This window comes from Colletotrichum spaethianum (assembly GCF_022836535.1).
Source record: "Colletotrichum spaethianum MAFF 239500 DNA, contig52, whole genome shotgun sequence".
NCBI lineage: Eukaryota > Fungi > Ascomycota > Sordariomycetes > Glomerellales > Glomerellaceae > Colletotrichum > Colletotrichum spaethianum.
In genome coordinates, this window is record NW_026054822.1 from 121,093 (window position 1) to 144,729 (window position 23,637).

A 23,637-nucleotide genomic window follows, 5' to 3' on the forward strand; every position below is an offset into this window, starting at 1 on the left:
AGAAGTTGCGAAAAAGTACGCCTCCTCCTTTCCTAGGGATTGCGAGCAAGGACATAAACGTGGGACCCAAGGCCTTCAGGGCGTCTATTACCGCAAAAACAAGGGACAATGCGAGAGCGGTGGTATGATTCCTTTTCGCCTTAAGTAGCTAGAACAGGACCAATGCTGATTGACAACGAGGACGCAGGTCGTGCGAGGTGATGATAGCATGAAGCAATAGCCTAATAGAAGAAATGGAAGTAAGCCCCGAGCAACAGCCGTCCGTGACTAGCTCTGTTACTGTCCATAACTTTGCGTCAAAAGTCGCTGTTTCCTTGCTTTGCCACATAGAACATGTCCATTGTCGTACGCGAATCGAATTTGAAAGCTCTCTCTTTCAAAGTGACCACTAAGCAGATAGGATCATTGCTTTTTGAAGCGGGTGGCGAGGAGACTAGATCCCGCATTGCAGGCAAGCAGCGTAGTCCTGCTACCGCCTGCCTTGATTACGTCATCTAGATTCATCTGGCAGAAACGCGACACGAACTGTGCTCTGCCTGGTTGGGCGCGGTCCGAAAGTTACTTGTGCCGAGCGCTACTCCGCGAGATCAAATCGCAAGCCCTGACAACGCTGTATCCAGTTTCTCATCTAGTGTGAGCCGTGGCCTTGTGCAGCTTCGGTCCGGCTTTCCCCGCGGTAAACAGGGCCATCCCAGTTTAGTCGGAGACTGCGAGGGCCAGGAGTTCGTTTGATTGCGAGGGTGGGAACGTCCCTCCAGGCGAGGCGGAGTGTGGGACACTCGAGCTGGAATTACTTGTTCTACCCGTTCTCTTTGAGGCAGCGGTTCAGACGGCATACAACCAACACTTGCTTGTTCAGCAGGTCATGAATTGACGTGCTATCACCAGCAAAGTCGCGGCGCCGCCTGTTTGCCGATCACTATGAACTTCCTTGGGGCTCTGAAATGGCATCGCGCACCAACCTATCAAGGGGCGTCCCTGAAACGATTGCAACAGTTTACTTGTATGCAGTCCACCGCGTATCTCGAAAGAAAGGTGCTGTGTTGGAACCAGGATGTGACTTTTAGGCGATTAAATAAGATCAGCACTTTGAATTGATTTCGCGGTCGAGGCCCCGCTTACGATTGGACCCACCAGGGAACGCGATTATCTTCCGTCGTTCCGCTGCGCCCTTGTGCCTGTAGGCTTGAACATCTTGACGAGGCGCATGGGGGGGACTACCCAGGCACCAACTCCGAGGTTGGACCGTTTGTCAGTCTGTCGCTTAAACCGTCGGCCCCCAGTCAGTCGTGCGAGGACGTTGTTGCTGGACGCGCCATTTCGTTCCAACGGCGATGGTTGTCTGCAAAGCCTGGGTATCGTTTCCTTTCTCAGTAAGGAAGACGAAAAACGACGACCAGCAATGTACCAGCCGGCTGGTATCAAATGCAATTGGCACGCTTGAGGTCTGCTTCTGCTTCCTGAATCAGGGCACGACATCGTGCCGCTTAAGTCGAGTGCCGTATTAAAGGGCTAAAGCATCGTCCTGGTTGCATGGGAAATGACAGAATCGTGCGTGCTGACTTTTATCATTGTTAGCGGCAGATTGTCTACCCTTTTTCTATCTCTCTCTCACAGCTTCACGAGTGACATCATGCATCCATCTCGGCCACGTCCTAAACAGCCTGGCCAATTACAGCGGTCGCACCAGTCCCGGAACAAGGTCCAGCATCGTGGAGTCATTCCTGCAACACAACTGGACCAAGCCCTTCAACGTCGCAGTGACCTTGCCCGCGAGGGCTTCGACTGGACGGAGAGTATCATCCAAAAGCCACCGATACCGTCAACATCAGAACACCTGTACGATTCCAATGGCCCACAAGACCATGGCCAAGACCACCGCGGATATCAGAATTTCGAGTATGTGCCTGGGTCGGGAACCCTTTTCTTACTGAACGCCGACAGAAGGCTAACAGCTCTAGCCCCATGCCAATGTCTCTGCCGTTCCAAGTGCCTCCCAGCGTTTGGTATTGCCATATCAAGGCTGTCGAACATGCTGCTGCCAGAATAGAAAAGGAGAACGAGGAGCATTCTAAAGCCACTACGTTGCTGTAGGTTGAGAGATTACATCATCGGAATGACGCGGCCTAACATGTTGCGTAGACTTGACCAGTTGGAATCCAAGTTGGCCATACTTGCTGTTGCCGTAGAGGAGACCGCAGCCCTGACGCCAATTTGGGATGAAATGACTGAATGGGGCCAATAGGCGCGATGGAAGTGGAGTATGCAATGAATCAATGCTTCTTCGCTTGGTTTTCTTTTTATAGCTAGAATGCAATACTATGTATTGCGTCCACAAAGTTGTTTCATAGAGAAATCCCCAACGCAAAAAAGACTTACGGCAGAAAACCATGCGACAAAAAACGCAAATCCGCATGGTGTTATGTGAGGCTGAGACTCTGCACAAGCAATCAAGCAGGGCGCATGCCGACCTCCAGCCGTTTTCTGTCACTTCCTTATTGCGGCCTGCCCACTTTCCGCTCGTATTCAATCAAAAGTGCCCCGCATTTCGACGTCCGCACATCCGCATGGGCTGGCAGTGAGCCTGAAACTTATGGATAATAAGGTTTACGCCGTTACCGTGCTGTCGGGTCGAACCAGGGGCTTGTTGTACGAGCAGGTCAGGACAACCAACAGCACCACAAAGCAAATGCTTCGGTAATCACGCACCCGCATGAATAGTGATATTCTTTGTATCCAGGCCTTTTCCCAGCTTGTGTCTCTTGCTCTGCACTATATAGTTACCGCAACTGCTCTAACTGGTTAGGCCGTAACACTTGCGCAAGAGCCCTTCCTGCCTTTAATGCGGAAAGAGAAAACTCAGCCGCAAGCGAGGTGGGTCGCATATCTGGGGTCTCAACGTCTCAAAGGGTCTAGCGTACGGACATAGCAATGTCAGAACAAAGGCGGGGAACAGCGCTGTCTTTCAATTTCAGATGCAGGGAGGTGGGCTTGCATAACGACCGTGTGGCTCGAGCCGAGCGCGTCTCCTTGGTCGCAAGTGAACGTTAACGGCTTTTGACCAAGAACGCAAGCCATGCGGGGCCAAAAGCCGATGGAGCCACTTTTCAGGGATGACGCAAAACTCCATCGAGTCAGCACTTTAACAGGGGGTCGTCCTCTTCTGAGACGGCAGGTGGCAACAAGACGCACAGGCACCCGGTTTGCAAAAAAACCCGTACACTTTAGCACTGCGTACTACCAAACCTCCTAATATCGGGAATGCCTATGTTCAAGAACAGGACAGAACATGAAGGCCATGGGCTCTTAAAAAGCCATAGTAAACGATTTAGAACCGAGTCTATCTTACTATTATTTTATTCAAATTTTGTAAGTCTTAAGTGGTAACGTGGCTGCGCTGTAAGTGAATGCCTTGTTAGGTGTGCGGGTTTTTGTGCAAACCGGGTGACAGGGTCTTGCATCCGTCCATAGTCACGTGGGGCCAACCCCCTCCCCCCGGCTCAAACAAGCAAGGCTGTTTTGACAGCATGTCAAATGGGTTGATTCCCGAAGATCGTCACCCTCGCCCGAAAGTCTAGAACCCTTTGCGCCGATCAACGCCAAGGGTACCAAGTCGATCTATGCTCTTTCCAGGGCCGACTTCGGGTTCCGCAGCATCAAAGACCCACGAGGGCTTCAATAGCTCCGGACAAACCTGCTGGTCCAGAAATATCTCCCCTAGCGTTCTGACGCTGGCTGCTTTCAAAATGCAGGCAAAAAAGTTATTCAACCGACCTTGTTTAGGAGACCAATCGCGTCTCGGCTCTTCCCAGACCCCTCGACTGAAAGTTCTGTTGGTTTTATCCGCAACAAGACTTACCACCAAATAGTGACATGGTGTCCCAGCGATCTCTCTTCGACCAACGACGCCGGTTCAAAATTACTGATTTCCGAGAATGAAATCGCACGTCGCTCTGTGCTCTCGCAGCACCCGTAAAGACCAGGCTAAGTATGGTCGATTGTGTCTGGCAGCTGTCAATTGGATGCTCTCATGGGGCTGTGGTTAAGGAAGGTCGCCAATGCCGACGTGAGGCCATCACAAAGAGGGACAGGAGCGCGTCCATATCAGAAGCCTCCAGATGTCTCAGCTCTTATTCCTTTCTTGTCGTTGCCAGAGACCATCCTTCCACGTCGCATCGCTGTCAAGCTCTTGAGCACCTCACGACGACTGCCGGCTACATGAATTTGGTGCACCGAGCAGAATCGTCATTTCGCTTGGTCGACGTAGTAGTCCTCAACACAAAGTAGAACAGAATTAATTGTATTCTAGTTCACCTCAGCCACTGTGTCGTCCGATCTCGGTCCATGGCTCGTCCGATAACTGGGACCTGACCAGACCGAGAAGCATTCCCGTCTATCGGTGCATTCGGCGCAGCGGTACTGCCCCGATCGACGCTGCTGCGTATCGCACTCTCCATAGGATGCGCATGGCGACATGGAGAAGATTGACCATGTTACAGAGGGAAATAACGAACCTAAACGGTCATGATGCAGGCGAGGTATTGAGTACAGACATGCCGACCTGAGGAGATGGCTGCTGGCTGGCAGATCTGATGGAATGGGTAGCTGACAAGATCGCTAAGATTCGTCGTTGGGAACTACTGTGCACATCTAGCCTGTGACCAGAGAACGTCACGCCAAACGAAAACACCTCGCGGATGAGGCCATTTCCCAGCCAAGAACACATGGCACGATAGCTAGTCCAGACTGTTGAGCCAGGCCTCGGCTGTGACGTCCACAGACAATAATGGACCACGTTCTCGACCCAGGGCGGCTCAGCTTGGGCCATGGTCTGCAGTCGAGACCCGTGTGGGTCTGTATGACTTCCAAAGACAAGACATCAAGCCAGTTATGGATCGTATCGTAGAGAGCCACTTTCGGCCGGATCTGCACGCCACCAGGAGCCAAATCTGGCTCGGGGTCACAGTGCCACCTTACGCGAAGTGATGGAAGACGGGGAAATGGAAGCAGGTCCAGAACATCATCCGCTGGAGATGCCGGCGGTGCTGGAGATATTGCGAAAACATACTGGATCAACTTATGGACGTGACGAAACTGAAGATGACTTTATACCAGATTAGGGCCACATCTGGGAGCGGCGCGATGGCATCGTGGGATCAAGAGTGAGTTTGAAGCTCCAAGGAAGCCTGATAGACACATTCACTGTGAGACGATTTCAGATGAACGAAACCATGGCCGGTGCATCTTCGGAAAGAACGATATACACCCACGACAAGAGGGCCAAGGACAAGGTCCGAAAATCCGGCAGCAGCGCTAAAGGGAAAGCGGTTCAGTTGGGCGAAGTGGCCCGTGTGTTTTCGACTGTTGTCTACTTCAACCCAACACATGGATGTCTAGACGGGGCCATACACGTCCCCGAAGGCCAAAGCATTCCGGACGTGAACGGATTTGTAAGCTCCAGCGGAAACTCACCCACCCACCCTCGGAGGTAGCAGAAACTGATGCGATTCTGGACTAGTTGGCCGAACTTCTGAACGGCTTGCACAGCACGAGTCGGAGACGCGACCCACAGCGGGCCCAGGTGCGACATCAGCCCGCACAGGCCACCCAAGGAGGCGGCGGCGTCGAGATCGATGCCGCAGACGTCTCCCACTACATCGCTGCCGACAGGAACAGCGCTGCTTCGGCCGGCTATCCGAAAGCCGGTCATGGCGGCACTCTCACAGCAACAAGAGACAGCGACAATGAGACGCAGCGTAACAGGGGTATGGGAAACGATTGGGCCGTCCGGGGTGCGAGCCAGGCTTTTGAAAACCACGAAATGGCCGATGGCGCCGTCGCTGATGGTGTGGGTGGACATGATACGTCAATTCGCATGTTTGACGTCGGTAGACAGGACGTCTTCGAGATGGAGGAGGCTGGAAACAAAATGCAGACCGGACGATCCAAGGACGTCTCTCATTGGCAAGTGGTGATGGCAAAAACTGCGAAAGCCCCGACTGCACAAGTGGCGCGTGCTGGCTCCGCCGGAAACCAAGCGCGGATAGTGCAACGGTTTTTGAGACAAGTGTCTCTGCGCATGCGGCTCGCAACCAGACAGGAACGGCTTCCGCTATACCGGACCGCTCACCAAGCCAGATGGAGAAGTACACCGTAGCTTATTTGAAGGCGCCCAAACCTTAACGCATAGTGTGCCGGGCGAACCGTTTAGTTTTTGTAGATGAATGGGTTCTGTCATGATGCAGTGGGATGATGATCAGCTAGGGCCCCTACCCGTGTAGTTACTTTTTCTTTCTTCCTTTTCCATGGGAGATTGTCCCAGTGCGTGCCGTGAGGCGGCAGAACGCGTTGGCCAGTCCTCCCCTAGAAAAATCATTGCACGATACATCGCCCGTAGAATGTAGCATCATCACTAGACAGCAACTATAGAGTGGGTTATAGTAGGTAATCGTTGTTGTTTCTATCGACTTTGTTGTGTTATTCTCAGAGGTTGAAGACAAGGTTGATGCGGGGGCGGCAGCCTGTCCCTAGGCCGATGTGCTTTGGCGGCTGTGCTCTTCCGTGTACCCAGTTGTTTTGGCGCATTGACTGCAATAGAACAGGTTATACCCAATCCGGATCATATCCACGTCTTCGAGGTCGTCAGTTGAGGTGAGCTCGGCCACCTTGTGACAGTGCAAACAGGGAATCTTGATGATTGAAGCCATTGGCAGGACGGAGACTGGTGGGTGCATGTCTGTGAGAGGATGAGTTCCTTGACTGGGAGATGTACATTTGCGAACAAACGTAGCTTTTTCTTTTATACAGACTGCCTGTCAATCTTTTCATAGACAGGAACAGCCATAATCTGCTGCTCAAATCCCCAACAGTGACTGCGACCATCCATGATCCTAATGTGTAGTATGAGGACAGTGCGAACATGTCAGCAAAGAGGATTGCTATACTTGACAACTTCCATTTTCGGCTCCGGCCACCAGCTAAAGCCCCGGATACAGCACCATTCGGCGTACACAGTTGTTTTCTCGATACATAAAACTGTAAGGAGCATGATCAGAGGTTTTGCGAGTATTTCCAAAGAGGAAGCGATGTACTTACAGTACCATTTGCTCCAAACTTCAGCTTTCTGAGAACGATTTAACATGCAGAGTGTGCTTCCATAAGATTTATCACGTTAGGTGATGGCAAGAGCCGTCTTGCGTAACACCAAGCCCCACGAATCGGCGTACACGGTTGATATTTACTGGCAACAAACACTATGCGGAGCATGTTAAGGGATTCCGTACGTGGTCTGAAGATAAGACAGGACACAGTGCAATGCCTCTACTTTGTCTCGTCGACGCCAAAGTCCCTAATCAGTCACAGCACGTTTACATACGATACATAGAATACGAGTCATCTCTAAAACAGCTTGGCTGACTTTACGAGACTAAAATCGCACCTTGTATCGTAACTTGGGTCTTTCAGCGAGAGAAGAATTACGAAAGCCTACTGCTCGAATGTATCTGTTACAGCCCACTAATTATCTGGGGAATGACTCCCTAGGAAGCGCCAGAGTGCCTTATCGCTGCCCTGAAAAGTGGCGTAGGATGTTTCCTGCCTATCCGTAGTTTGCTCGGAAATAGGCAGCTTAGCTGTTGTGGTTCGTGTTCGGCCTCTCGATTTGTTGTCGCGCCGGCATTACTGTTGGTGGCGCGTGCGTAGAAGGTCTGTCCAACTCAAAGAAATCCCTCACTCCAGGTCTGACCGAACACCTCCACACCGGCAAAACGTTGTGCGTAGTGCTCGCCAGCGCTCATACCGCCACGCCGTCACGTCTCTGCACTGGCTCTACCTTGATCAAAGATAGGTTCCCAGGCGGCACCACGGGGAGGTTGCAGAGTCCGATTTTCGCCGCCCCATCACATGTGGCATCGCTGGAAAAGCATCAGCGGGAAACAAAGCAAACATCGTTAGACGGCATCGCTGGCAGAGCATCGCTGGCAGAGCATCAGCGGCATCGCTCGAGGAACAACATCTCGGCGGCATCACTCAGTGGCATCGCCGGAACAGCATCAGCGGGAAACAAAGGAAATCATGCAGAACCCGTTGCGGCGGCATCGCTGGAATCAGCGGCATCGTTGGAAGAGCATCAACGGAAAACAAAGGAAATCATGCAGAACCCGTTGCGGCGGCATCGCTGGAATCAGCGGCATCGTTGGAAGAGCATCAACGGAAAACAAAGGAAATCATGCAGAACCCGCTGCGGCGGCATCACTCAGTGGCATCGCTGGCTAGCCTCAGCGGGAAAGCATAAACGACATGCAGAATCCGGTGCGGCGGCATCGCTGGCTAGTAACAGCGGGGAAGCAAAGAACAACATGCAGAATCCGGTGCGGCGGCATCGCTGACTAGTATCAACGGGAAAGCAAAAACGACGTGCAGAACCGGTGCGGCGGCATCGCTGACTAGTATCAACGGGGAAGCAAAGAACAACATCGCTAGTGGCATCGTTGAAAAAGCGTCAACGGCATCTCAGCAGATGGGGGCTAGAGGCCCAGCCCGACAAGAAACTTCCTTAGTCCAAGCCGGACATGACGGTCCTACTTATGTTTTTCTTTTCCACTCCTCTCTCTAGCCGCTTGCGGGGCTTCGATGTGAGGAGGCTGGTCGACCCCTTGCAGAACGACGTCACCAAAATGCTGTCAATACTTGCGTAAACACACGTTCTAGGCTCTGGGTCAAAAGCAGATTGACACCCGCAGATCCAGCGCCGAGGTAGGGCGGGACGCAAAGCATCAAACCCGACGTCACCGAATGAGCAAACGGCCGCATTTGGCCCTAGATGGACCGGGCTAGACCAGGCCTAGACCAGGCGACAGGTTCGTGGGATAACCGGGGTGTCGGGGCTGGACTCGTTGGAAGGATGGAAGAAAGAAGGAAGAGAAAGTGGCAGGACTGGGTGGCGGCTGTGGCCAAATCTGGCGCTAGCATCTGGTGGCGCTAGATTTGGGGGGGGGGGGGGGGAGAGCGTCTTTCGGACCCTAGCTTTCATGCCGTCGTTTGAAGTGGGTCGGTCCTCAACGTTCGCGGTCTTTCGCTGTGCCGACGAGTACGACCCTAATTGGAGCTACTGCGACGAGACGGTCGCACCGTTTTTTCCCTATTCGACGACAGTAGTGCTGTAATTACAGTATCTTCAACTAGGAGAGATTGCAGTTGACGTGTATGTATCACTCGTTATAACGCGTGGTTCGGGCATGCCAACATTGAAAAACGGTCTTTGGCTGACGTCAGAGCGCCATGTGGTCTAACACAGAGACAGTGTCCGGATGGCGGACCAGCGTACTGATTAGGTACATCTCCTGACGGTGTATTCTCAGATCCCAAGTGACATCTTCCAAAAGTGACATTTCAGCGTTATTAATGTCGTCGTGTGTGAAGTAAGACGAACACATCCTGGCCGTCAGGCCGAACCAGAACCGCGTTTCGTATGTGTCGTCTTCAAGATATTTCTGGGCAAGGATGATTGCCGCCAAGACCCGAAGACGCCGTCCCATCTCAGTCACCGGAGTCTTTTGTCCCCGATGCGCAGCCCGCTCTAGGTAGATCAGACTACCGCAGAATACAGCCCCGCTTATGTCGGCCCATAACAGCAGATGGCGCAGAAAGGCTTCCAAACCTGAGGGGAAGTTCCATATATCAGCATTGACGGGCAGAATCCTTGCGAGGAAGCGCTCGACCACGCTATGAATACTACGTTGGGGAAGAGGGCGACGACAGAAGTTTTCGAACCGCTCGGCGTCCGCTGGTGTGTTCGTGATCGGGCTGGATCCAGCTTCTTGGTGATGGTCAACGGCGGCGTAAACACCAGACTGCAGCCATGATTGGCGAGGAACTATCGCGGAACGATGCATTGGCGTTCTGCAAGCCCGGCGGCTGTCAAATTATCACGATTGCGGGAGAAAGGGCTATGACAGTAATCGGTTGGGCGACGGACCCTACTTAACTCTAGCCGTTAAGCCAGAAGTAGATCCCTCCAAAGTACTTAAACGGACCGCGACCAGACAAGTGCTGCAGCAACGATGGAACCTCGTCGCACGTCAAGCGTTTATTCCGACACCTTCGAGCTCGATGACCTGCTGCTGAGACTCACGAAGCAGGCTGATGAACAGTATGACACGGCCATACCCCTGCTACTCCAGGAGAACATGACTCTCTGTCGCAAGCTCACGGCGACGCGTCGGCTGTGGAGGACCATGCTTGGCCTGGTGCGGGAGCTTTTCGAGTTGGCAGATCAGCTGCATGAGTTGCTGAGGGCGACAAGGTCGACATTGGAGCAGGAAAGAATCAGCTATCTGGCAAACTGCACCGCCTTCTAGGTTGTCAAAGTACTATAAACCGCTTGGGCGGTCCGATCCATGCGCACCTAGCAACGATGCATGTTCTCCTAGACGTGTTTACAAGCAACTCTTTGGAACAGATATGCGCGCCCCGAAGAACCAGCTCATTCCTACATGGCGTGCATACATCAATTCGAGACATGCTGGAGTAGGCAGTCACAGGGGAAAAATCTACCGGAATAGACCAGAGTCTGTTCATGATTCTAAACTGTTTCTTTTCATGCTTTTGAACGGTGTATGTATGAGCTTCGGGGTTTTTCCTCTGGGCCGGCTTTCGCTCCTGTTTGAGTCGTCGATCATCCGCTTCTCTGATGCTGTTTTCCGTTCTTCAGTTCTCTCGAGGTATGGGTGGCCCCTCCTAGCGAAAGTCTTTTCGTGGCTGTTGTTGGCCGGCTACATCGTCTTTGCCTTACACGTTCGCGTCACTGAGGCGGTTGCAAGTTCTGCCAGACTTGGGCAGGGTCGGACAGACAGGCTCATCCTGAGTCATCGACTGTCCGGTCGCTCTTGCGTCTATACTTTCAGGCGTGGCGTCCATAAGTCTGGCATGGTTGGGGTTCAAGTGGCGTGCGAACTACAGCTGGTTGCATCGGCATATCATCGTGTAAGAGGCTCTGTTCGACCAGGTTCCGTGGGTGTCGTCGCTCAGGCGGCCAATGGTCGCAACATCAATAGCTACTACTACAACAGTGACGGGCTGGTGGCTTGTCGTCTCGTGTGTTTTTTGCGTGGTGTATCGACATTTGCTGAACGGTCTACGTCGCAAGATGGAATGTTGCATCCGGGGGGATTATTGAGCGTCTTGCTTGCTTACACTCTCTTCGTAACCGATTCGGGCTCCGGGCTGGTGGCTTGTGGCAATTGGTACTGCTGCAAGCACATCGATGGGATTCATATGCCGGGTTCGTTGACTCATTTAGTAACCAGAATGCGCATCGCTCCGTCGTGTACTATATCTGATCATGCTTCTACTGTGTTCTGGATAAGTGAAGATAGTTCATGCCTTGTTCTGCTTTCTGCGACACAGCCAAACTTTATCAGCAGCAAGGTTTCCACCCTTTCACTGCGTACCGCGCGATCGAGCACCACGCAGTTGGCTGTGTCTACGAAATCACCTCAGAAAGTGGAATGCAGACATTCGCCGATGTGCGAATTGCTTCTTGCGCCTACAGTATCAAGGTGAACAACATACGCACAGTAGCAGTTCAGTCGTCCCTCCATGCAGACGCCATGGTCGGATCACCAGCCACAACTCGGGTTGAGAAGCCTAGCTGGGTAGCTGATCGTGTGAGACAGAGTTGCCTCTCTTCCGTCGCCGGTTTTGGAGCTGATGTTCTACCCGCATGCCTTGCGCAATCGCTGAAATATGCTTCCAGAATGTCTACTTATACACAATCGAAAGACCGTGAAATCACCACATAAACAGGAGGAGACGTTCGAATAAACATCATGAAACCCAACCGAAAGACGCAGATTGCTATTTTTCCGGCTCATCATACCGTTGAAAATGCTGCTGCATCGGATCATAGGGTACACTCTGCGACCGACACGCCGGCAACGAACGATAGCTTGCACATCGCATCACGGCCAGAGAAGAGAAAAGTTGACGCCACGGTTACGGGCTCAGCACAGAATATCGTTCGCTCGCAGAAAACCCATTCCTCGGCCCAGACGTCAGACATCGAATGGAGCTCGCCCTGGAAACATTACCGGGAGGAGTTCCAGCTACACGATCTCGGGGGCAGCCTGACGGTGGCGGTAAGACAGGGAAGGCAAGTCCACATCAGAAAGATCGCTCTGCTGGAGTCGAAAGAGGCTCTGTCAAAGTTCAGAAGGCTCCGCCACCGGAACGTTGTCGAGTTTATCCATGCGTACATGACAGACCCCTCTCTGCACGCCGTGTTCGAGCCCACGACGTTCAGTCTCTATCACTTGGCGAAATGCCCGAAATATCCCGACGAAGGCCAGCTGGGTGCCATCGTTGGTCAGGTAAGTGACGGAAAGCAAGCATTCGAGGATCGAGAGTGACGTGTGCTGCGTTGTAGGTCGTAGACGGTCTCAGCTATCTAGAAGCCGAAGGCTTTGAACATCCCACGCTCGACAGCCGCAGCATATTGGTGACCGATGCGGGAATAGTGAAGATTGGCAAGTACTTTCCTAAAAACTGGAGCGACGGAAGCCTGATGCTGTTGGGCTGTTGATCCGACGTCTGACACGGAGCAGCCAACCAAGAGCTTTGCCGGCCGCTCAAGGGCCACAGCCAGCACCATATCGACACCGTAAGCCGTGTTTCTCAGCTTCTCATGCAAAAGTATTGCAAGGAGACGCCAGGTATCGACGACCTCGACCGCTGGCCTCCGGACTCGGACGGGTTTGATTTCCTGGTCGCAATCGATTCGGCGTCGTCCATCGACGAGTTGCAAAACGTTGGTAGTGCCCGCCGTTTGGTATTCGCATCCCTCTGTGGTGAAGTTTCTCACTGGTACCTGCAGCATCCGCTCATGAGACATCGCGACACCGACTGTCTCCTTGGTCTACTCAGTCTGGCACATGTGTCAGTCTTCCCAAGAGAGTATGAGTGCAAGGCCTAGACAACGCCGGCGCCGAATCGAGCTTCTGTCAGCCACTTCCTGCTCCGTAACAGATAACCCTACATATTCTTTCGTACCAGACTCTCAGGCTTCTACTGTAGTTTTCAACAATCCATTCTTTTCCAATCCATTCTTTTCGTCTCGTTCTTCCATGCAGCCCGCGCGAAATCATTTTCCGTGCCCTTCTGCCACCCTGACCACGACTTCGCCATGGATTGGGTCACCACCTTGTATGCAATCTGCCTTGCAGGCATGACTGCCGGTCTCGTTCTTGTGAACGTCTTGTCTCGCACAAGCAGAGCTCGAAGACGGTTCGCGCATCTGCTCGAAAAGCACTTGCTCTATCGACTTCTGCTTCATCGTCATTCCCTATTCGGCCCTTGGAATGTCGTGTCCTTGCTATTTCCAACAGTGTACATGGGCGTGAACGCGTTCTGCCTGGCATTCCGACCGTCAACCTTTCTCTCCCGCTCGGGGAACCTGGCTCTCGTCAACACACTCCCACTGTTTGCCAGCCCCTGCTTAGACTTTACGGCAGACATACTGGCTATACCTTTTCGGCACTACGCGGCGGTGCACAGGTGGCAGGGTCGCGTAGCAGCGATGCTTCTCGCGGTCCACATCGTCAGTGCCATGCAGAACGACAAGTATCAGGCCCAGGTCCCGGATGGCGTCAATGAGCTTCTCCTGCTAATTGTAACGGAGCCTTTTTTTTTTTTTTTTTTTTTTTGTCTCCCACCCGTCAACTTATGAGTTCTGACCTGTTCTCGCAGGGTTCAATAGCAATGGTAGCAGCGGCGACAATCTCCTTTTTCCCGTTTTTCCGCCGCCGCATCTACGAACTTTGTCTGAGAAGCCACCATGCACTTGCTGCGTTGGCAGCGGTGGGGGCCGCGCTGCATTTGCTATCGATTGCTGGTCGGCTTAGGCTGTGGGTGTACATCTACCTTGCTGTGACGACACTGGCAACCTTGGTCCAGGGCTGTTTGATGGCTTTTCGCAACAAGGCTATGGGACAAACGCTTGGACGAGCCTACATCGACCACGTTACAGGAACCGTGCAGGTCTCAATCAAGCTGTCGAGGCCACTCAAGTTCGAGGCGGGCCAGTATCTGTTGTTGTGGATCCCGAGAGTCCGACTGTTTGAGTGCCATCCCTTCGTTGTGACTTCGTGGGCGGAAGCGGAACAAAGCATCGTCGATCTCTTCATCAAGCCCCGACGAGGATTCACTTCCAGCCTGGTCCGATATTCTCACGGACACGTCGTGCCCCGATTGGCCCTCCTCTCTGGGCCACACGGCGTCAGCGTGCCGGTGTGGGACTATGAGGCGGTGCTCATGGTGGCTACGGACCACGGGATTTCTGCGCTGGCTCCGTACCTGAAGAAGCTTGTGTACGGATACAACCACTGCAGAGGTCGCACGCGGCAGATACACCTTATTTGGCAGGTAACCAACCTTGGTAGGTCCAAGGAAACTGCGCGCTGCGCACTCAATACGTCATTTGCGGACTGACCAGAACAGGGATCGTACATGCGGCCGAGTCGATCCTCAACCCTATACTGAACGAGGACACGCTCGACGATGGCTACGTACACACACATGAGTCCCCTCCTGAGCGTTGGCCGACCTTGTTGACTGAGCCGACAACAGATTCTCGAGATTTCCATCTACTATGACATGCGGGAACAAGGAATGTCCGTCGAAGATCTCAAGATGCTGATCCCGGGTTGCACCAGCGACGAGCTGATAACCAAAAGCGCTTCGACGCACATCCTGAGCGCGTCCGATGTCGAACGACTGGTTACCAAGCATCTTTACGGCGGCACCGGTCGGTCACATGGTAAGCCGACTCGTGTGAGGGATTTCGGGACGAGAGCGCGACTTTACGTGGGCAGTCCCGATCTCGCGGCAGGCCTGTGGAGCGAGGCATCACGCGTCTTCGATCGCACAGTCCAAGAAGCAGTTGGAAAGATGGGAGACATGTTGATTCTTGGTAAGAGCTGTTTCTGCGGTGGCGAATCTTTTCTCACCAGCGCCGTAGTATCCGCCGCAAACGAAACACGGGACGCACTTTGCGACCTTGCAGGAGGTTTCCTGATTGAAGAAAAGCACCCTCTGTACGGCGAGTATCGGAAAGGACAAGCCATTCGCGAGTACCTTGAGACCAATGTCTGGCTGCGGGAGCTTGATTATCAACCGGGGGATTGATGCACTTGAATATTTACTTGGTCGAGCTGCGAACACGTTCCGGACTACGATTTCCAATACAACCGTTAGATATCGTACCATGATTTCAGAAGAGACATGGCCGATTTCTGAACAAACAATTCAATCATCTTCCATTCATGCCTTTCATACGTGCAGTGCTCGTGGGCAGCTGGCAGTCTATTGCCGCCCCAGGCTGTGCCACATCGGGGCTTACTTGATTCATGTTTAGGAGACCGGAGTTCTCCAACACGGTCGACTTACATTGGCCGACAGAGCTGTGTCTACGGGACAAGGGCTAGGAGAGAGAAGCAGGCGCCAAACAGCTGCGGGACTGGATGGGTCTCTGGCAGCTTACTGGTAAGCCACTTTCGGCCGTGTGCGTCTGACTTTGTTCCATTTCTATCTATGTTCATTTCTGGCTCTGGCGGATTCTGGCTCTGTCAACTGACTGGTCCAGGGGTGCGTCGTGACTACAGGCGTGACCTGGCGGGCCACATAAGCCAAAGCTTCACAACAGCAGTACGAAAACACATTCAGTAAAAGGTTTGGCGAAGCCCATTGCGCCTTTTGTTGTATATGAAAGAAATGACTTCGTAGGTCGCTCTTCTCCGAAGCCTGTCCGCTTCGCAAAGAAGCCTTCCCGATCCGTGATCTATTTCCCGTAAATCCAGCTTCTGATGTTGTCGGGGCAGAGATCGTCTGGAAGTTCCGCAAAAAATGCACTGATAGTTTTTCCACTTTTCGAAATGGTTTTCGAGGATGCATAACTAAAACTTAGGTCTCGTGCGGGCATCGCCCAGTCGTGTGTAGACAGAAACATAGACCTTTGGATGCCATTCTCCGCTTCGACGAAAACATGGGGGGAAATGCTTATCTCTCCTTCGCCAGAGCCCGGACGGAGAAGGCCATCAAGATGAAGATGGATTGTCGTATAGGCTGTGGAAATCTTGAACATAGGCTTCATCAACTCCAGCTTGCCGCCGTCTGGAAATGAGCTGTTCAACGCCTTTCTCAGCTCGGCGCGTACATCTTCGTCCGGAAACCGACCTGACATCTGTCGTTTGTTGTGACCAAGTGCAAGGAGCAAGTGAAATTCTTTGCCTTTCTCTCCCGCAAGAAGGTTTTTGAGATCGATGCCGACCAGGAACAGAAAGAGACCCTCGCTGGAGACCTTCTTGAGGAGGTCATCGGTCTCAAAGATGAGACTCTTCATCGTAAGCCAGTCGCTACTGGTTTTGCTTGTAATTGGGATCATAGCTGAACTATCTTCGATAGGTTTGGTAGTGTTTCAACGGCACACTACGTCGGCCTGTCGCGAGTGTATAAGCATCTTTGTGCCATCACTGAGAAACCCGAGTTTGGTTCTGTTAAAAGAAAGCGCCCAAAAGTGTACTTCTGGCGCAAATGGTAAGTCTCTTTTGGTTCTGCGAACCCTGTACGTACGAGGGGAAGAGGAAACGTCTCAAACAGAGCAGAGTCTGGGCCAATTCGAAAGCTCTGTCTAGTGTTGCTGTATGTATGTACAGTTATGAGCATAAGTTGCTTCCTCTTCTGCACATATACTCAATGCTTCGAAGGCCAAGAACAGCCGTAATGTGCTCCCCGAATCTCCAAAAATAACGGTGGCTGCCTAATCTAGACGAATTATGGAGCTATCATGGTATGGTGGATGGCAGTGCGAGTAAGCAGAGAAGACATGTGATTGTACCTGATAACATCCGCTTTTGGCTTTAGTAGTCAGCTCAAACCCATCAAAATTCAACAAAAAGGTGTATACAGTCCCCTTAACTACAGTAAGAAATGACACTATATGGAGCATCTGGAAACATCCGGTGTGCTTCCCTAAAGAGGAAGCGGCTTATGCTCATAACTGTATGGATGTACAGTATGTGTCCACGCTGTCGAAAATCCGAATTCAACTTCTGGGACGGCGTCCACGTAGAGCTATATTTTGACCTGGCAGGGGTCATGCTCTCAGCTCGCAAGCCTAGGCTCCATTGCCGACTCGCCTACGGAAGAGGCTCGTTCCGTCGCGATTTCGACTCTTGTGAAAACTGACGACGTGAGCACAACAAAACATTGTTCAACTGCCGTGCCTGTGATTGGAGTCAGCTCTGGCTCTAGCAAAGGATGTGGCTCCTTTCTGCTACATGCGTTGTGTGTTCAGATCATGGTCTGCTGTTCAGAGCACCACCAAAAATATTCGGCACTCGCTCGCTCAATTCCCACCTCAGTGACAAATTTGAAGAAGGTCCAAGCCGCATTCCAGAACGACGACACCGCCATCAGTCAACCATCTTACTGTATCTCCCTAAACAATGCCATCAATCGTTGGTGATTCAGTCGGCGGCAGACCCAGAGAGCGAGTAAACAGTCTCCTTCGACGAGCGCTGGAAAATGCCCACCGACGCGCACGAGCAGACCCACGCCAGCCCCAGACAGAATCCCCCAGCCACGCAGAAGCTTTGCGAACCGCCGGTCAGACTTGAAATGAGAGATCATGTATCTTCTACCATGTGCGGAGGAAACACTCCTTTGTTTTCGCCTCTGGACTATTGCGAGCAGGACCGCTGCAAGTAATGCGTCTTTCGTCAGGGAAAGGGTGGCATCGTTGTGGGGTCATGCCGGATGCTGAGCAGCCTCTCGTTGCTTCGACAGACGGTGATGGCACGGGCAGTCATAGCACAGCAGTGAGGAAGCAAAGGTTATCCGCACAAGGGCGGGCTCAGACGGCCAGCGACATGACAAGTACGATTTCTACTGCAATAACCTTGACCTAGACCTAGATATGTAAAACAGCGAGAATGGTCCCGAAATTGGTTATTGCCTTTACAAGGAACCCAAGCAACACAGCCCTACTGTCTTCAAAGAAAGTGACTCGAGAGTCATGAGTCCGTTTCCTCACAGTCAAAGAGATCCAGCTCCGATTGAATCCTTATGACTGGATCGTCCCAGTCGACCTCATCTGAGGTTGAGATAGACAATCTTTCCAGTCGCTTTTGTGCGTCGTCCAAGATCCGCCATTGATGATTGAGCCTCTCGATGCTCGAACCGATGCGGTCGATGACCGGTTGCAATTCATTCGCTGTCTTCCTCCACCGTGATGTGTCTATAGTATTTCTTCTGCTGCTGCCGTGTTGATCGGCTGTGCCCGCAGCTTGGCAGTTTACGACAGTCGCAAGTTTGTCTCTCGAACGACTTGCAGAGCGCACTCGTTCAGCCGAGATGCCGAGGCGAGCCAATGTCGTCTCTAGAGTCTGCTGACCGACCACCATGGGAGCGTCGTCCTCGATCTCTGATGGGCGAATGTCCGTATTGCGGCACACGAAATGCTTCAGGCGATCGAAGTTCTTGCCGCTCACCCCGCCCCCACCTGAAGTGAATATGACCGTGATGTTGAGAGACACGAGGCCATGAATTTCCATTCTGGCTAGATGCGTTACCAAAAGCCTTGCATGGAAAGAGGCGAGGTACGGTGCGATGACCTTCCAAAATGGCGGGAGGGCGGACTGATGAAATACTTCGCTCAGTGGCGTATCCATGGCCGTGACACCCTCCTCGACACGATCCTTGTCCGACAAGCAGACTCAATGCGCCACTCGCCTGGTTTGCCTTCTCGACAGCCATTAGGGGTTTGGAGTGTAATCGACAAGCGACGTCTAATTGTATGGAGAGCAGCCTTCTGTATGTGTGTCTACTTTTGAGACGCGATTGCTGCGTCACTGTTACGACCCAGGAAAGCGTTGGTTAACGTAACCACCTGGAACGAACCCACGAGGGACCAGGGGACATTCGGGCTCATGTATGCATGATCACGGCGCTTACGGGCAAGGGTCGGAACGGAAGAACTATGGACAGATCACGTGATGATAAGAAAGTGATCAAGAGATAAGGTGATCACTGGGAGCGATCACCAAGTGAGCAGCTCACCCCGGACCCACTCTAGTTGATCACCATCAACAGCATCACGATAGGGAGACATCAGTATATAGACAGGACTTGAGCCTGGGGCTCAAAGACTCTCCATAGCTCTTCAGCAATCAACTTCGTGATTCACTCTCTCATAAGTGACTCTTAGATTATCCTTCTGTTGTGAAGCTATAAAGCTATCTACGCCTAGACGTGCCTGACTGATCACCAGACACCAACAGACCAGCAAGATTACCAACAAGACTTACCTTACTGTTACCGAGTATCGACCTCAGCTGCCTATTAGCAGAAAACACCACTGTCGGATATCTGACCGTAACACTTTGATTGCTCCTGTTTAGTAAGTTGACCTTGATACTCACCAAACAGTAACGATGTCCTCCAAAGCCACCCCGACTTCATCTAGCGGATCCAAGGGAAAGGCGGTCGCACCCCCTAAACCCATGAGCTTGGACCAGGAAATGAAGGGCGCCGAATCCTCTAGCGACGAGGACGACAATGCTGAAATGGCCAAGCAACTCAAGAAGGCCCACAAGGACATCGCGGACATGCAACAGATGTTCAACAACAACGCGGCACTCCTTGACCAACTTCGGGCTGAGGTCCAGCAAACCAACAATCTCAGGGAAGAAGTTCGCACTCTCCGAGCTGCTGCCAACATCATCTCGACCCCAGTGGATGGGCGGGAAAAACTCAAGCTCAACTCCCCCACCACCTACGACGGGACCCCTGGAACGCTTAAAGGATTCTTGATACAGGTCAGGACCTACCAGACGTTTCACTCTGGCAACTTCCGTACGGAAACGGAGAGAATCATCCATGCAGGCACCTTCTTCAGAGGACGAGTCCTCTCTTGGTTCGAACCCTACCTAGAAGACTACCTGGACAGTGAGACGCTGGAGCACTGCAACCTAGAGACCCAGCAAATCTTTGGGAGCTTCGCAGGATTCGAGTACGCCTTGAAATCCTTATTCCAGGACCCAGACGAGAAACGACAAGCCGAGCGAGACTTGGCAAATCTCAAACAAACCAAGTCAGCCACCAACTACGCTGCAGAGTTCCGAAGAATCTGCGCACGACTTGATTACACCGACGACACCAAGATCTTCATGTTCTACCAAGGACTTAAGGAAGAAGTAAAAGACGAGCTATCCAAGCTCGACCGACCCAACGACTTCCTACAATACGTGGAAATCGCAGTCAGAATCGATACCAGGCTGTACGAACGGCGAAAGGAAAAAGGAGAAGCACGCCGCCCTCAGCCGAATACCAGCAAAAAGTATGTGCCGCAGGGACCTAGGAACTCGCAACCCAACTCGTACTGGCAGAACAACCAACAACACAGTAAGCCGAGCACCTCCTATGGGCAACACAGCGGACCCATGGACGTTGGTGCTGCAACCAGGAAGCCTCACCAGAACCACCGGGATCCGAAGGACTTCAAATGCTACAACTGCGAGAAGCCCGGCCACATAGCTAGAGACTGCAAACAACCTAAGCGACTCCAGAACCGACCCGTACCTGAAGGCACTAGGAAAGCCAACGTAGCAAGAAGGGAAGTTCCCCACGAACAAAGGAACTGGACCACCTGCTTCGACGACAACTGTTTAGTTCATCAAGAACTGAAAGAGCAAGCCGGATGGTACCCACAACAGCCCAAACCCAGAACTGTGGCAATCTCCCGACGAACCCAGAAAGGAGGCCACCCAGAACAAACCACGGTTCAGCAACTGGAGCAACGAAACCAACAGCTAATCACCAAGCTCATCCGAGCCAAGGAAGCTGCACAAAGCAAGGAAGACAACCCCTGTATGCCCGACACCCTGAAAGTCATCGAGGAACGACTCCAACTACGCATACAAGCCCAAGGGAACTTCCAGAAACAATGGGCACTCGAGGAGGACTTCGAGAACGCTCTCAAGGAGGAAAGGAGCATCAAACCTGGGAAGCCCACTAAGATAGTAGCCGTGGGACGGAAGCAACCACGACGACCCAGATTTTCTCCTCCAAAACTCGGGTTCAGGGAACCCACACCCCAGGAGTCGATTGAAGTACTTGGCGAGAAAACAAGCTCTGAAGAAGAACATGAGGAATCGCTTGATGAGTTCGAACCCTCGAGCAAGCTCGAAAGAAAGGCTGCCAAGCAACTCATGGATCTCAGAAGATCAAGCCAAACCTCTACGCAATCGACATCCTACAAGGATATTGAGAAGAAAACCAGGACGATTACATTCACACCATTCTCAGAAGAAGAAGAATCCTCTGACGAATCGGACCCTGGACGAGAAGTCTTCCGTGAAAGGGAAGCACAGCTCTACGAGGCCAACCAAAGCCCAACTCATTACGACCCGGACGAACCAATAGCTGCGCAAGCGAATGTCGACTTCAGCGACGACCCGATGGTCAAAAGGGCTTGGCCCACCAAAAAGGACTACCCTGAGTACCGACCACAGTACGAAAAGAATGAGGACGATCAAGAAGTCTGGTTCTATGGAACAGACGATACCGGAATCGACGGGAAACCAGTAGTATCCGTCCTAGAGGAACCTATATTCGGAGACCACGAGTACCTCGACCAAAAACACGCACGCCACACCGAAGTATTCTGGGCCGATTGCATCTACGACGAATGCCAGTTCCACCTCCAGGACAAGGAACTTAACGACTTCTTCCCTCGACGAAGGAAGCAGCAGCCGATTCCCATGATCTACCTCCACCACCAACTCGGCACATGGATAGTCAAGGAATTCAAAGCGAGCTGGTTACACATGCAACCCAGTCCGGAACACCCGGTTCTGTGCTACAACGGACTGATCAAACACTGGTCCAAATGCATGCACGACGAATGTATGATGCATTACGTAGGCAAAGCCAAAACCTGGAGAACCCAGATTAGGGAACAAACCCCCCCGAGATAAAACCGGTGGACATGAAGGGGAAGCAAGCCCACCGACACTACTCAAAAAACTAGGGACGCCAACTGCACAGGGACAGCAGAAGGCGACACTGAGGAAGTCCCTATACCTCGCCACGACGACAGACGCCTCACACCTGGTTCTGAGCGTCTACATCGAAGGACAGCCCACTCAGGTCGTAATTGACAGTGGAGCACAAGCAAACCTGATGTCACCACGACTGGTGAATCAACGAGGAATCACATGGAGATTCAAGGAGGAACCATACACCCTGCAAAACGTGGAAGGAGAAACAGTTGAGTACGGTGGAGGCACCATTGACAGAGAAACCGCGCAACTCTCTATGGTTACCCATGACCGTCAAGAACATCTGATCTTCGACATAGCACAAATAGGAGACATGGATGTCATCCTTGGAATCCCATGGTTACGACAACACAACCCGAGCATAGATTGGAGAACAGGCCAACTCCAATGGAGAGATTCGACTGCGAGGCAGCGTTGCAAGCCGCAACCCCCGAGTGAATCAAAGCGACACAGATACGTCGCATACGTCAAAAGAATCGAGCCCACGAAGGACGAACAATTCGAACAATTCATCAACGATCAACGAGAGGAAGAACGCCTCTCTCCGATCCCAGAACAATACCGCAAGTACACCAAACTCTTTGCTGAAGAATTGGAAACCGGCTTGCCTGAACATAGCTCGTACGATCACGAGATCCCGCTCAAAGAAGGAGCACACCCGAAGTTTCACAAAATCTACGGACTGAATGAAACGGAACGCGAGGCACTTGACAAATACCTCGAAGAAAACCTACGCAAAGGTTACATCCGACCATCGACATCCCCTGCAGGATACCCAATATTGTTTGTACCAAAGAAAAATGGCAAACTACGACTCTGCGTGGATTACCGACAACTCAACGATATTACAATCAAGAACTGCTACCCGCTACCTCTTATCTCAGAATTACGAGACCAGCTGTACCACGCCAAATGGTTCACAGCCATCGACCTCAAAGGAGCCTACAACCTGATCAGGATGAAGGAAGGCGAGGAGTGGAAGACTTGCTTCCGCACCAGGAAAGGCAACTTCGAGTATCTAGTCATGCCTTTCGGACTCACCAATGCACCCGCCACCTTCCAGACAATGATCAACCACGTCCTGAGAGAATTTATAGATGTGTTCGTTGTCGTCTACCTAGACGATATACTCATCTACTCTCGTACCCCCGAGGAACACGAGAAGCACGTTCACACCGTACTCCAACGACTACAAGAAGCCAAACTACTAGTCGAACCCGAAAAGAGCGTATTCCACAGTCAACGAGTCGACTTCTTAGGATTCACCATCACACCAGGAAAGATCCGGATGGAAAATGGAAAAATCGCGGCCGTCAAGGACTGGCCCCGACCTCAAAATGTCAAGGACATCCAATCCTTTTTGGGATTCGTCAACTTTTACCGACGATTCCTCAAAGGATATTCCGCCAAAATCAACCCCCTCATCAAGCTCACCAGAAAGGACGTACCCTTCGAATGGACCGAAGAACAAGAAAAAGCCTTCGAAGAAGTCAAGCAACAAGTTTGTTCCGAACCAGTTCTGATA

At 52.1% G+C, this 23,637-nt stretch overlaps 6 protein-coding genes across 6 annotated transcripts; 5 read left to right on the plus strand and 1 right to left on the minus strand.

Moving 5' to 3' along the window:
• Window positions 1-5,231: 5,231 nt before the first annotated feature.
• On the plus strand, window positions 5,232-6,157 carry ColSpa_11883 (uncharacterized protein; the record flags this gene model as incomplete). The annotated part of the gene is made up of 2 exons (XM_049278095.1): window positions 5,232-5,450; window positions 5,519-6,157. The coding sequence occupies 2 exons, from the start codon at window positions 5,232-5,234 to the stop codon at window positions 6,155-6,157; spliced, it is 858 nt and encodes a 285-aa protein (XP_049134052.1).
• Window positions 6,158-10,061: 3,904 nt separating this feature from the next.
• On the plus strand, window positions 10,062-10,358 carry ColSpa_11884 (uncharacterized protein; the record flags this gene model as incomplete). Its single annotated transcript, XM_049278096.1, has 1 exon — window positions 10,062-10,358. The coding sequence occupies one exon, from the start codon at window positions 10,062-10,064 to the stop codon at window positions 10,356-10,358; it is 297 nt and encodes a 98-aa protein (XP_049134053.1).
• A 1,470-nt stretch (window positions 10,359-11,828) lies between these two features.
• On the plus strand, window positions 11,829-12,580 carry ColSpa_11885 (serine/threonine-protein kinase; the record flags this gene model as incomplete). Its single annotated transcript, XM_049278097.1, has 2 exons — window positions 11,829-12,368; window positions 12,425-12,580. 2 exons carry the CDS (start codon window positions 11,829-11,831, stop codon window positions 12,578-12,580), a joined length of 696 nt encoding a protein of 231 aa, XP_049134054.1.
• Window positions 12,581-13,980: 1,400 nt separating this feature from the next.
• ColSpa_11886 (NADPH oxidase 1) lies at window positions 13,981-15,180 on the plus strand (the record flags this gene model as incomplete). Its single annotated transcript, XM_049278098.1, has 3 exons — window positions 13,981-14,431; window positions 14,494-14,561; window positions 14,623-15,180. 3 exons carry the CDS (start codon window positions 13,981-13,983, stop codon window positions 15,178-15,180), a joined length of 1,077 nt encoding a protein of 358 aa, XP_049134055.1.
• A 2,885-nt stretch (window positions 15,181-18,065) lies between these two features.
• ColSpa_11887 (uncharacterized protein) lies at window positions 18,066-18,605 on the minus strand (the record flags this gene model as incomplete). Its single annotated transcript, XM_049278099.1, has 1 exon — window positions 18,066-18,605. The coding sequence occupies one exon, from the start codon at window positions 18,603-18,605 to the stop codon at window positions 18,066-18,068; it is 540 nt and encodes a 179-aa protein (XP_049134056.1).
• Window positions 18,606-20,921: 2,316 nt separating this feature from the next.
• Window positions 20,922-22,028, plus strand: ColSpa_11888 (uncharacterized protein; the record flags this gene model as incomplete). The annotated part of the gene is made up of 1 exon (XM_049278100.1): window positions 20,922-22,028. One exon carries the CDS (start codon window positions 20,922-20,924, stop codon window positions 22,026-22,028), a length of 1,107 nt encoding a protein of 368 aa, XP_049134057.1.
• Between the last annotated feature and the right edge of the window lie 1,609 nt (window positions 22,029-23,637).